Source organism: Harpia harpyja, chromosome 6, assembly GCF_026419915.1.
Source record: "Harpia harpyja isolate bHarHar1 chromosome 6, bHarHar1 primary haplotype, whole genome shotgun sequence".
In the NCBI taxonomy this organism is placed as follows: domain Eukaryota; kingdom Metazoa; phylum Chordata; class Aves; order Accipitriformes; family Accipitridae; genus Harpia; species Harpia harpyja.
The window spans coordinates 63,733,743-63,747,502 of record NC_068945.1 but is presented as its reverse complement, the minus strand read 5'-3'; the positions used below and the strand labels follow the sequence as shown (position 1 = coordinate 63,747,502).

At 48.2% G+C, this 13,760-nt stretch overlaps 1 protein-coding gene across 1 annotated transcript in view; it reads left to right on the top strand.

Moving 5' to 3' along the window:
* Positions 1 to 12,767: 12,767 nt before the first annotated feature.
* Positions 12,768 to 13,760, top strand: part of CAMK1D (calcium/calmodulin dependent protein kinase ID) — a 232,044-nt gene continuing 231,051 nt past the window's right edge. Inside the window, exon 1 of the mRNA XM_052789681.1 lies at positions 12,768 to 13,154. Within this exon, the coding sequence (XP_052645641.1) occupies positions 13,063 to 13,154 (92 nt within the window). The 5' untranslated portion in view covers positions 12,768 to 13,062. The remainder of the gene's footprint in view (positions 13,155 to 13,760) is intronic.

Genomic DNA, 13,760 nt, shown 5'->3' with positions numbered 1-13,760 from the left:
GGGTCTGGTTTAGATCTGTTCTCATTTGTGCTGTGATTTCCAGTTCATTGCCTTCGGTAGATCCACTTTGTTTTAACAGTCTGAAACTGCCCGAGCAGTGGCACTGCTGGAAACCAGCCACCCATCTAACCTGCCCTGATGATGGTGGGCAAGAGGAAAAGAATCCACTCTGCCTTTTAGATGTGCAGTGAGATGGAATCCAAGGAGGCTTTGGGATGGGTCACGTCCAATGAAGTGAGGTGCCATGCCAGCAGCCCCGCTTTGCTTTGCAGTGCTTTGCTCACACTGGTGAAGTCATCTGGCCATAAACCTGTGACTCTCTGTGTTAAGGTACCTCTGCCAGATAAATAAACCCTTCTGTCACCTCCTTACCATTTGACCCTGGCCCAGGGTTCTTAGTAAAGGCTAATTAAGACTGTAAAAAACAGTTGTATAACATGCCTGTCGTGCACACAATCCAGCTGGATAAAGAGGTATAAAGTTTCCAAGGGTCTGCACACTGCAGTCTGGTGCGTCATTAGTCTTGAAATAGAAAGGATTTGAGCACAGCAGCCTACATGAGAGTTACACTGGTGGACACCATCACTCCTCTCTAATTTTTTTTTTTTAAACATACAAATCATTGCAATGGCATTGGGTTTGCACAGGTAACCCTGGCAAGTTTGTCCTAATAGCTACAGCTGACAACTGGATTGTTAATATCCAAGACTCAAGCTGCTCATTGACTTTTGAGCATGGGAATGAATCGAGTCAAACCATCACTGCAAATGAAACGAAAGCTTACGGGCTCTGATACTTTGGGAAGTTGGACAGGTGAGGTTCATCCTTCAGTCTTCCTAGAGAATATCTACCAAGGTCCGTTTCAGAAGGGACCCTATCGCTCAGGTGTTTGAAGTCTTACCATGGAGATGGGACCAGGACAGAACTTGATCTGCAGCAGTCAAGCTCTAAAGTGTGGTTAAACAGGGATAAAGCAAAGGCCACATAGGACAGAAAACTTTTTTGTTAAGGGGATTGAATTTACATGGAAATGCTCAGCGAGGAAGACGGTGGTGCACAATGTAAAACCTCGCACTAGCTGGTGTTTTCCTGCCTGCAGAGCTCTGATCAGATCTTATCTGACCACAGCCGGCACAGTCAGCGGGTGCTGGAAACACACAGACATGGCAAAACACAGTGCAGTCCCACTCAAAAAGTGACCCAAAAGAATGGCCAAATTCCTCTCCGGTGGGAGGGCGATCAGTGGCTGTGCTGGGAGATGCAGCGTGTGGAGAAAAGCCAAAAGCCACGGCTCGATTTGGGGGAGGAAGGAATGAGGGTGCAGCTAGACGGTGTCACTGATGGGTGGTGGGAATACAGGCTGAATGCTTCGTCTGGTAGATACTTTTGGGGCAATGGCAGCCTGGGGTTTGTGGGGAGCTGGCAGGAGGCTGCTCCTGCCTGATCAAACCTGGCTCTTTCCAAATAGTTGCCTTTGTGCTCATTTTCCATGAGCTCTGGCTCGCCTCTCCGGCACAGAGCCAGGTCCCAGCCCAACCGTGGAGCCTCACAGGCATGTCACAGAAACCATGGAGAGACGTGGCACACCGCTATTTAATTAGTCTCTTTGGTCCAAGCTATTAACAAAATGGACTGAGACTGGAGGAGCAGCTGGTGAGAGATGCAAAGCTCCTCAACTGTTTCTCACACCAGGCTTTTTTTTAGTTGGAGACATGGACCTACATTTGGGGGCTGAAGTTTAGGTGTCCGTGAAGGGTTGTGTTAAGGTGCATGAGTTTCAGTGAGAGTCAACCTGATTAAAACATGCCAATGACATGGATGATCAGGCCAATGGCTTCTCTGCACCTCAGTTTCCCCCTCTATAATGAGGATGACGATGATGCTTATCAAACGGCACGCAGCGAGGATAAATCACGACAAGAGCCTTGATGGCAAATAGGACAGAGATCATCACATTCCAGCAGAAATTACTGCAAAACCGAGGCAAGGAGCCTCTTTTTGACAGCTGCTGGGGTTTGATGTGGCCATAGAGCAGGCTGTCTGCAGTAGTCACTGCTCCTAGCCCCATGCATGTGCGGGAGATGAGGGAAGGCAAGCCGACAAGAGCCCATGAAGGCATGACTGAGCCCATAGTTGACCTGAGAGAGGGTTTGGCAGCTTGACGGTGGAGGGAAAAATGGGTATTGCTAAATGAAAGGAACACAGTTCGATAAAGCACCCTGGCTTTCCTCGCTTTCTATGCCTATGCAAATTTAATTAAGGGAGAGTGCCTAAAATAGGCCATTCAATTAAATGAGTTTTCAAAGAGCACAGAGTGAACTTCAGTTCTGTGAGAGAAAGCCACCTGCATTGTGGCACAAGGCTTAGAGACACCCGTTTGATTAAACACCATGTAACAACCTTTGTGGGGCTGTAGCTTTCATATCAATTAGATGAAAGCACATTTTTCCAGCTGAGTTATAGAGCTCTGAAAAAATGAGATTCAACCTTCTACTAAATTCCTTTCCCTCACCACCAAACTCTGCATAACTCACCTTCTGGAGATCTTTTCACCGTCTGCTCACATCCCAGAAGACAAATTTGGACAGCTGGAAGAATTACACTGGCTGACACTGTCCCTGGCATCCTGAAAGTCAGGAATTGCAGTAAAACTTTCCAAAAAATGTCTGCTTTTGCTAAACACTGGCAACTTCTGTTTTCAGATCTGGCAGTGAATGAGTCTTTTGGCTACAATTGCAAAATAAGACCCTTTCTTTGCTTGGCAACCCACCTGGCAGTTATGTTGTGTAAATGGAGCGTGGCTTGGAAAGAGTGGAGGGCACTGATTTAGCTCTTGGGCAACTTTGGCTCGACTCCATCACTTGTTTGCTGATGGGGACTGTGCAGCGTGAGACAGTGCTTAAGCCTAGATCCAAAAGTTCATCCCAGTGCCCCACACCAAATATACGGCTACTCCGCGAGTAATGCCTGGTCTTGTGAACAGGATTATCACCTGCATTAGTTGATGTGGACCTTTGGGGCATGAATAACATGATGGAGAGGGAAATGGGGTGAATAAATGTGAGATCAGGCTGTGTCAGCTGCTTCCCAGCTTGCTGTCCAGTTAGCCAGGGATTCTGGTCCTCACCTGGGGGTTTTGCAGGGGGAAGGGGAGGAACATATTCCCCAGCAGATCTCCTTGTTGTTGATCAGGCTTCCTTCTACATGTGGAGATCTCTTTATGGGAGATAAAAGTGCTGCCAACTTGATTTTTTCACTGCCTGCTCAAAGGCATTCATTTTTTTTCTGGTAGCCAACACCCTGAGCAAAAGGCCAAGGGGACAAGCTCAGCCTTCATTTCATAAGGGCAGCAAGCTTCTGTAGAAAACCAGAAGGGAAAGACTGCTCCAAATATGTATTTCTGTGTCACATCATGATGAAAATAGATATAATAATTTTAACCTGGAATCCCATGATGCTTAAAAGTAAGTAGTAGGAAACCACAGAAAGCAGGCCTAAATAACCTATTGGGATGGGGAATCTGCCCATCGATAAAGACTAAAACACCTCTTCTCTCTTTTGGGTCAGTTTGGGAAACAAGACTCAGCTCTGGTTGTTGTCTAAGGTGCCCATCACTGGCCGATGGCACTGTGCTTCTGGCATGGGAGTGTAATGTCAGCCTGGACTTAATGCGGTGGCTGCAGTTAATTAGCAAAGCTCCTTCTCTCTTTGTTATTCAGCAACATTAACATCTGTGGAAGGAAAGAACAAAATGAGCCAAGTTCATTTCAGTTCTGTGAGAAACACGGGAAAACAGCAATGTTCGCCAAATGGGAAAGAGAGAAAATGAGGAGATTAAAAAAAAAAATTAATTTCCAGCTTCTAAGAGGACCTTACCAATAACTATATAAAAGATAGCTGAGTGTTCTGCTTAAATGAAAAAAGTGATTACTTCACAGGCAGGTGAATGGCTTTCCATATCTTCTTCTCCTGCCTGTGTCATTTAATTTTTTTTTTCCTCCACTCTTCACTTATTATTTTACTCCATCGGTGTGGTGAGATGGTGCTGGAGGCTATCAACATTTCTCCTCGGTGCAAGTGGAGGAGACATCCAGAATAAGTCGCCTCCTTTGGAGGGGACAACTCTGGCCTGTCAGCCCTGGAGGTGAGTCGTGTCGATTCATGTGGCTCAGGCGAGCACATCAGGAAGATGAAACTCATAGTAGACATACAGCCTTAACAGTAAAATTGCATGAAGCTAAGGAGTTGTGATCCATCCTCAGGGTGAACACGGACGCAGTGCAAGCATGGGCCAGGCTGAAGAGGGAAGAGAGGCTCTTCCACAGTGCCAATCGGCATAGCTGCGACTGCTGACTGCTTCACAGCTGGTAGCATCTGGCCTCTACGTGTTATTTTGAGGTTCATAAGCCCAGTGCCCTGATGGATATGTCCATCAGATGAAAGGGCAGCGTGGTGGGGAGCTAAACTAGTGGAGCCCCATGTCCTACAGAGTTGTGTCTCCAGCTGCACTTGCATCCTCTGCAGGCTCCCTGATGTCCAAGCAAAGCAACCTGTCTTTCTGGGGAGGAGTAACTGGATCTTTTCTCTCGACTCTGCCTTCTCATTTGCAGAAAACTTCTCTTTTTGGGCTCCCCTATGGTGGCACTGTATGTGGTTGGAATTGGGTATAAAAGTCAAAAGTTCTTGGGGGTGGAGGAGACCAACAGGCACATGCGTGGAGGTGGTGCAGAGAGAGGGTGTGATCAGATAAATCTCCCTTCCTCAGGGTACGGGCTATAAACCCCACCTGCAGAAGACAGTAAGGTTGTAAAGTCAAACTCACAGGAGCTAGGAAACAGTAGAATTAAACAGCCTTCACAGGCACAATTTGGGCCTTTGTGCACATCGAATATGATGCACCCTTTAATTATGTGATCAGCTATCATTTGGGGTTATTTTAATCCAGTGAATTGCTCTAGGCCACATTAACACATGCTGTTCAAACCACACACTGAATTCAACATTAATTTCCTTGCGAGAGCCTCTGTAATGCTTCAGCATCTGATCAATATTAATGCGTTTATCTTCAGAGCTCTCCTGTGATATCACCAGCTAGTGAACCGAGGCACAGAGAGATTAAGGCCAAAATGATCAAACGTGCTTGCTAATTTTGGGTGCTCAATTTGCAACACCGGGGACCTGATCTTCCAGAGCACTCGGCATTTCACCGTCCTTTGTGTGCCTGAAGCACAACTCCCATTGACTTGTTCCTGTCTCCCAGTGCAAACCATAGAATCACAGAATCATAGAATGGTTTGGGTTGGAAGGGACCTTAAAGATCATCTAGTTCCAACCCCCCTGCCATGGGCAGGGACACCTTCCACCCGACCAGGTTGCTCAAAGCCCCATCCAACCTGGCCTTGAACACTTCCAGGGATGGGGCATCAACAGCTTCTCTGGGCAGCCTGTGCCAGCGCCTCACCACCCTCACAGTGAAGAACTTCTTCCTTACATCTCATCTAAATCTACCCTCTTTCAGTTTAAAGCCATTGCCCCTTGTCCTGTTACCACATGCTCGCGTAAAAAGTTCCTCTCTGGCTTTCCTGTAGCCCCCCTTTAGGTACTGGAAGGCTGCTATAAGGTTTCCCCGGAGCCTTCTCTTCTCCAGACTGAACGACCCCAGCTCTCTCAGCCTGTCCTTACAGGGGAGCTGCTCCAGCCCCCTGATCATCTTTGTGGCCTCCTCTGGACTTGCTCCAACAGGTCCATGTCCTCCTTATGTTGGAGGCCCCAGAGCAGGTGGGGTTTCAAGAGAGCAGAGCAGAGGGGCAGAATCCCCTCCCTCGACCTGCTGGTCACACTGCTTTTGATGCAGCCCAGGAGATGATTGGCTTTCTCAGCTGCAAATGCACATTGCTGCGTCATGTTGACCTTCTTGTCAACCAACACCCCCAAGTCCTTCTCTGCAGAGCTGCTCTCAATCCACTCATCTCTCAGCCTGTATTTGTGCTTGGGATTTCCCCAGCCTGAGTGTCCTACATGGGGCAGCAGGAATAGGAAGGAGACCCTTATGAGCAGCTCCTTCACTGTGCAGTTGGATTTCCTATGCTGAACTGTTCATAGCAAGGGAGAAATCCTGGGGGGAAAAAAAACCCCCAAACCCAAGTAAAACTGTATTGGCTGAATATGAGCCAGCAGTGTGCCCAGGTGGCCAAGAAGGCCAACAGCATCCTGGCCTGTATCAGAAGTAGTGTGGCCAGCAGGAGCAGGGCAGGGATCGTCCCCCTGTACTGGGCACTGGTGAGGCCGCACCTCGAGTGCTGTGTTCGGTTTTGGGCCCCTCACTACAGGAAAGACATTGAGGTGCTGGAGCGTGTCCAGAGAAGGGCAACCAAGTTGGTGAGGGGCCTTGAGCACAAGTCTCATGAGGAGCGGCTGAGGGATCTGGGGCTGTTAAGTCTAGAAAAGAGGAGGCTGAGGGGAGACCTTATCGCTCTCTACAACTACCTGAAAGGGGGTTGTAGCCAGGTGGGGGTTGGTCTCCTCCCACAAAACAAGTGATAGGATGAGAGGAAACAGCTTCAAGTTGCACCAGGGGAGGTTTAGATTGGATATTAGGAAACATTTGTTCACCGAAAGGGTTGTCAAGCATTGGAAGAAGCTGCCCAGGGAAGTGGTGGAGTCACCATCCCTGGAGATATTTAAAAGACATGTAGATGTGGCACTTAGGGACATGGTTTAGTGGTGGACTTGGCAGTGCTAGGTTAAGGGTTGGGCTCGATGATTTTAGGGGTCTTTTCCAACCTAAATGATTATGATTCTATGGTGTTGAATTGGAAGTCTTTGGGCAACTTTTTTTTTTATATATTTTTGGAGCTTTTGAGTCCTTACCTCATCACCTAGTTCTTTCAATGTAAACTCTGGAGATGTAATACCCCAACTCAGTGTTCCCTCCAAAACCAAGCATGCAAAGCCAAAGTAGCCAAACCAACCATAGAAAGATCCAGTTCTCATTCTGACCAAAACTTGGCTCATTGGTGAGGCTCAGCCCGTTGGATCCCAAGCCCAGACCTCCACCTCCGCATCTCAGGGGCTGAGAATGGAGATGTAAAATCAGGGTTTGTGTTAGCCATGCAGCTGTCTAAAGTTATGAAAGGTGTTTGGCCAGTGATTTCATACCGGGTGCTTGACAGCAGGGAAACGCTGAGATTTGGGACTCCAGAGCTCAACACCAGGAATGGGGGTGGGGGTGGGGTGTGGTTTTGCTTTCTGTAACTTTTGCCACTGGGAGCATCTTCTGTCCCTCATCCCTCTGTCCTGCCCATCTCTCATCTATTCCTGGCTCTCTTGTCCGGCTCCTGCCGGCTCTCCCATTGCTCACATCCATCTTCACCACCATGTTACTCCCCTCTCTTCTGCTTTGGCAGTGATAGGTTTTTTTTCCTCCCACTACACTTTTATATGACCATGATTTATGACCCTGAGTTTAAAGATTTATTGCAATGCACACATGGCATGGCAGACTCTTAAGTGATGTGTTCAGCCTGGTCATTATTCTCTTAAATCCCAATTTTTCCATAGTGAAACAAGTGGCTTCCGCATCATGTTGTCAAGACTTTTGTCTTCTAACTTCCTAGGTTTATTCAGATGAGAATAAAACCAGGGAAGAAAAGTCACAACTTAAAGAGGTTGGCTGGCATCTATGAACCTCATGAGTAATATAAGCACCTGGGAGCTTAACCAAGCACCAGATGGTCTTCAGGCAACTAATTGCAGACTGAGGATTCACGTCTACATCAGCACTTGCTTATTCCACTTTACAGACATGGTTAAAAGCCTTACGGCAATTTAAACTCCCTCCTCCCTGTGAGAAAAGCAGCACAGGCAGCAACCATCTATCATCTCCACTCCCTTGCTTTTGTATGTTTTCGGACAGTGTTTTAGCTATCTCAGATGAGCAACGGCCTTAAGTCATCTTAAAGAGCTTAAACTGATCTAAGGCTTTAATGTGCTTAAGGGTAGCGTAAGGACATTGATTATATTTAACCCTAAAAAGTAAACAAAACATCGTGTATCTAAGACCTGCAGAAGTCTCGTTTGGTGTGGTTTTTTTTTTCTTTTCTTCACATGCATCCTCTTGATGTACAGACCAAGTCAAAGTCCCCTAAAGTCACTGAAAACTCTTCAATTAGCTCAAAGGAGCATTGCTGTTGGCATCAGCTGCAGCAGGTTCAGCCTGCTGTTGTGGACATCCTTAGAGCCGAGTTTATAATTTTCTGTATACTGAACTTGTAGTGGGTATCAAAACAAACCTGGAAAACATTAAAACCCAACCATAAGCACTAGTTTCACCTGTGATGAAAACCCAAAACCCATGGTCCCTATCAAAGTGCACCTTTCAAACTGTGGTTCTGTTTAATGACTATGCAATGAAAGAAATAGCAGTGAACCTTTTTTTTTTTTAAAACAAGCATTTTTTCATCTAAATAAGCATTTAAATTTCTCATTTAAAACAAGCAATTTTCTCTCTCTTTTTTAAGTACGCAACTCTTGTCATAAGTTAATTTTCTCATGACTCAGCATAACACCCAAGAGTTTTTCCTCCAAATTTCCAAACGGGGGGTCAAAGGCTGGAGCTACATTTCCACCCTTGAAAATGCCAAGAAGCGCTGTGAATGCATGAAAAAAAAGTGAGTTTGGAGGCAATATTTATCATGCTAGTCAGACCTGGCATCTAAACAAATTAAGATGGTAACCTGTGCTGCAAAATTTGAAGATGCCTTGCCCCAGGATTTTATTTCATCTTAGGCTTGTCCTCGAGGCTGTGAAGCATCCGAGATGTCATTTTGCTTTGAATTGCTTGCCAAGGTCTACACTCGTGCATGACAGCATTGCTATCAGCATCCTTGCGAGCAGACCAGCACCAAATAACCTTGCTCCTGCTGTACTGCAACTTGTGTGTGTACGTACCTATGTGTGTGAAACCAGTAATCCACCTTCTCACTAGGGTTGGCCCAAATTTTTTCTGTCGCAAGCAGAAAAGCCACTGTCTGAGGTTGCTACGTGGTAGTAAAGGCAGCAGAGAACAGCTGTGTGCTTGAGTGTTGTTTGCTTTACGTTGAAGCTGCTCCGGCTCAGATTCTGGAGGTTGCTGCCTGGCAAACTACAGCTTGCACGTGGGGTTTTAACCCTAAGCACGGACACGGACGTGCGGGTGCTCGTCTGTGGGGCTTGGACCTGGGCAGCCGAGCAACGGGCACGTTTCTGCTGTTCTTGCAGAAAAGCATCAATAGTGCTGATTTGTAATTGAAAAGGAAGGTTGTATTATATGACTCAGAAACAACGTTGGGAAAGACATCCAATATTATAGTATTTAAGCAGAAGAAAACCAGGTTGCAAGTGAAAGAGCTTGGAAAGCAGACGTGACTCCTTTATTTATGCTCATTATAATGTAATTTGCACAGTGCCCATATTAAGGGCCAGCAGTGAATGTGGCCGAGCGCAGCCGCACCATATGTAAGCAACCCCAACATCACTTGGAAGGACCGAAGGGGTAAAAATATCATTTTAAATACTACTCCCCAAATCCTATCACTTTATTCTGAAATAAAATATCTCATATAGAAGTTGGTTTTTAATTTCTCCCCTAAATTTCCAATATTTCCATAGGAGACTTTATAAAAAAGTTGGAACTTGTACATCTCCAATATAAGGGTTTGGATTTTTGTTGCACAGCGTGATTGGGTGCATGTGCAGCATGTGTAGCCATTTCAAATGCACAGCAGCCACGTCAGCTTATTAGCCATTTTCTGATATGAACACTTGGCAGAGCGGCGGAGCATGCCCAGGTAATGAGAGATTGCCACCGTGCAGCCACAAAAAAGGCCCGAACTGATGTTTCATCGGCAGTCTTAATTCTGACATTTCTGCATGCTTCATTTTACCACTCTATTAATGTTCTTGTAATCTAGTTGTATGTAATTAAACATTGAATACAGCAGTACAGAGCCACATAGCTGCAGCATGCCCTGCTATACGCAGCCACTCCAGAGAGAACTTTTCATGTAAGATTTTCGTTTTAAAAAAACCCTGTTCTTCAAATAGCTACAATAGCTCTGCAGGAGCTTGTCAGTCAAGCAAGATTACAGACTCCCTAAATTCAGCCTGACATGACAGACTGTAATGACTCTGAAGGGGCCGTTACGGTCTATTGTGCCAGTGGTCCCTGCCTAATAGGAGCATCTAGTATACTTCTCATTAAAACTGTAACGGCTCCAGAGATTTCTATATTACCAGTTACTTCAAATACGAGTTATTTTATCACAAAAAAAAGTGCATTCGTGTGCTGCTAAAGGTGCAGGTTAAATAAGGAAAAGAGAATTTAGATTTACAGGCTGACATGTACCTTTACCTTATGCAATTTTGATGCTGAGAAATTGCAGCATTGGCAAGGATTTGCAATTTTAAGTACAATTTTTGCCCGCTGAAAGTGGGAATGGAAAAATGGGCAATGCTGTCTGTGCGGTGCGATTTTAACGTGGTGCTGTAGGGGCCAACGTGACTTCATAAATAATAGTGGTGGATGGTTTTGGTATGCCATAGCTCCAAGAAAAGTTACGGCGCTTGACTTCTGGATGGATGAAGCTCTTTGGCCTCCGTTGCGCTGGAGGTCAGGGCAGAGGCTCGCACTTGCCCTTTCTGGCCTCAAACTCTCTCAGTCTTCTCCCGAAGACAGGAGGTTACGTTCGGTAGCCCCATTCAGCAAACCCAAATCACAGCATGGCATTTCTGATACCAAGTGATTTACATGTCAAAAAGAGGGAAAATATCACGGTGGTGCGGGTTGAAGGGAAAGTTGGGTTTGGGTGTCAACTGCGTCCTTTTAGGTCAGTCACATCTTTCATTTCCCACGTATGCAGTGGCATGGAGAGCCTGCTAGGAGACTCCTGGTGACACTACCATGGAGCAGGTCATAAGGATCATGCAATGAAGGAAATCCTGAGGGTAGCGAGAGGATGGGAATAAGTCAGGAGCAGAAGGAAAGCTGTTCAAAGTGCATGCCGTGACAGCACGTAAGCACCCATCGTAGGAAATCCCAAGCTGTTTGGGCTGCCCACGTGGCTGGACAGCCACCAAAGCGTCAAATTAGAGGGGTGCAGTAATAAATTGCAGGAGCTGGCATACGCAAAGCCGAGTGGCTCTGCCCAGCAGAGGGTAGCATTGCCCAAACACCCCAGCCTGTTTTTCCAAGTTTTACAACTTTATGCACCTCTGAACTCCCACCTCTGCCACATCCCCTTTGAGCTGGGAGGCACAGCTCAGCCCAGACCCAGGGAAAGCCTCACAGGCTGATACCTTGTAAATTCTGCTCATAAATTATGAGAAATCTGGAAAATCAGCTTCGAAAGTAGGATTTTAAGGAATCTGTTAAAGGACACAATGCATGTTGAATGGCTACGTGCATACAAGCACATCTGTTTTTAAGTAAATGTTACTGAGCTGCTTGTATTAGGATTTCTTTCCAGGTACCCAATTTGATAATCAAATTTGGAGCTGCCCCTGAGGCGCAGGAGTGCCTGTACTGGCCGGCAGCAAGGCCTCTGATTTAGTCACCTAACTTGGGTGTCCCAAAAGAATTGCACTTTTTTAGTGTCTTACATATTCTGAAACTGAATGTCAGAGATATTAACTATAAACATACCTCAGCTAGTCTACACTATAATTTTCTCTGATGTCTCTCATGAATCCTGCCCATTGCCCTCCACCAGAGCTCAGCCGAGGCCTGATGTGACAACACTAGAGGTCTCAGCATCGCCGAGAAAAAGCTGCTTTTTAGCAATAATCTCAGTGGGCCCACGCGTATGTGTGCCAGGCCGGTACCGTGCCCGGCTCGGACCGCTGTGCCGGTGGGATGGGCACGATGCCGGGGCTTGGGCCTCTCGCCCAGGCTGTGCGGTGCCCATCCACCCGCCTCTGGGCTTGGTGCTGCTCAAGGGGGTGACCCTGGCGTTTGGGTGCCCCTTGCTTTGCTGGGTGCACCGAGGGCTGTGCTGGGTGAGGTTGGTCCTTGCCAAGGGGCGAGTTTTTGCATCCCACGAGTCTGTGTGTGTGTATGTGTGTGTGTGTGCGGGGCGGGTGGGCATCACCGCCCCCGCGCATCCCAGAGCATCCCAGCGCATCCCCGCACGGCTCCCGGCCAGGCAGCCCGGTGGTGTGGTGTGGCTTTTTAAATTTTTTTTTTTTTCCTGCTTTCTTTTTTTTTTTTTTTTTCTTCCCTCTTTGCCTTCCCTCCCCTCCCGTTTGACGTGCGCGGTTTTGGTGCAATGCGAATTATCTCCAGTCATTCAGTCAGGAGGGGCAGCGCCAGGCAGCAGAGCAGCGGCGAGGCTGCCTCCTCCTCCTCCTCCTCCTCCTCCTCCTCCTTCCTCCTCCTCTTCCTCCTCCTCCTCCCATTGCCATAACAACCGCGCACAGCCGCTGCGCCCGCGGTACTGGCGGGGCCGCACCGCTCCGCACCGCACCGCGCTCGGGAGGCTTGAGCATCCCACGGGGCCCCCACACGGGTGGGGCTGGGGGGGGTGGTGGGGGGAGGAGAGAGAAACCGTGACCCCCCTCCAAAAAAAAAAAACAAAACCAACAACCCCCCCCCCAAACAACAAACAAGGGGACTTCTGCGCGGGGTGGGTGACCCCAAGACGGGGCTGCGTGGGGTGCGGAAGGAGGGAGGGACGGGGCAGCCCCGCGAGTGAGTCCGCGGGGGGGCGCGGAGGAGGGAAGAGGAGGGGAAAGTGGGGGGGCAGAGAAAGTTGGGAGGAAATAGCCCAGGAAAAGTGACACTCGCGGAACCCGCTGGAGCGCGGAGGAAATAAAAGCGGCGGCGGGCAGGAAGTGTGAGGAGGAGGAGGAGGAAGAAAAAGAAGGGGAGAAGGAGGAGGAGGAGGAGGAAGAAGAAGAAGAAGAAGAAGAAGAAGAAGAAGAAACGGCAGCAGCAGCCGCTGCTGCCGCGGCAGAAGAGAAAGCAAAAGCCGCCCGCCGGCTCGGTGCCGCCCGGCCCGGCATCCGCGGGGCTGCGCGGCCGCGGCCATGGCCCGGGAGAACGGGGACGGTGGCGGTTCGTGGAAGAAGCAGGCGGAGGACATCAAGAAGATCTTCGAGTTCAAGGAGACGCTGGGGACGTAGGTGGCCGGGGGGCCGGGGTGGTGGGGGGGGGACGGGGACGCGGAGCGGCGGTGTCCCTTCTCCGCGGGGATGCGCGGGTCGCTCCGCGGGTGGGTGGGTGGGTGTGTTTTTGCGTGGGCACCCAGTGGTGCTGCTCCGCGCCCCGCTCATGCATCGGAGCAAGAAGTCGGGGCGATCTGGAAACACGGAGAAAAATAGAACTGTGGGGCAGTTCTGCCCCCCCCCCCAAAAAAAAACCCAGAAAAAAAAAAGGGGGGGGGGGAGTGTTTTAAAATATTCATAGAATGAGGAGACGGGGAAAGGCTTTTTCTTGATAGTGCAACTGTAAATAAATGCGGTCTGACTTGCACGCTTTCCCCTAAAGCTGAAGGCTGCGTCTATTCGTGGACAGACGAGCAGAAATAATCGGAGTGGATTGGATGTGTTTTAGCTACGATGCTTAACTGTTGTTGGGGTTTATTTCTGTTATTTATAGTGGCGGGGCATAAAGATTAGTAAAACGTTAGAGGTTTTTTTTTTTTCAGAAGGCTGAGAATAAACATGCGCAGATGGTGCAAGGGAGCGGGGTGCAGGCTGATGCTTTTTTGGCTGCGCAGAGAGTT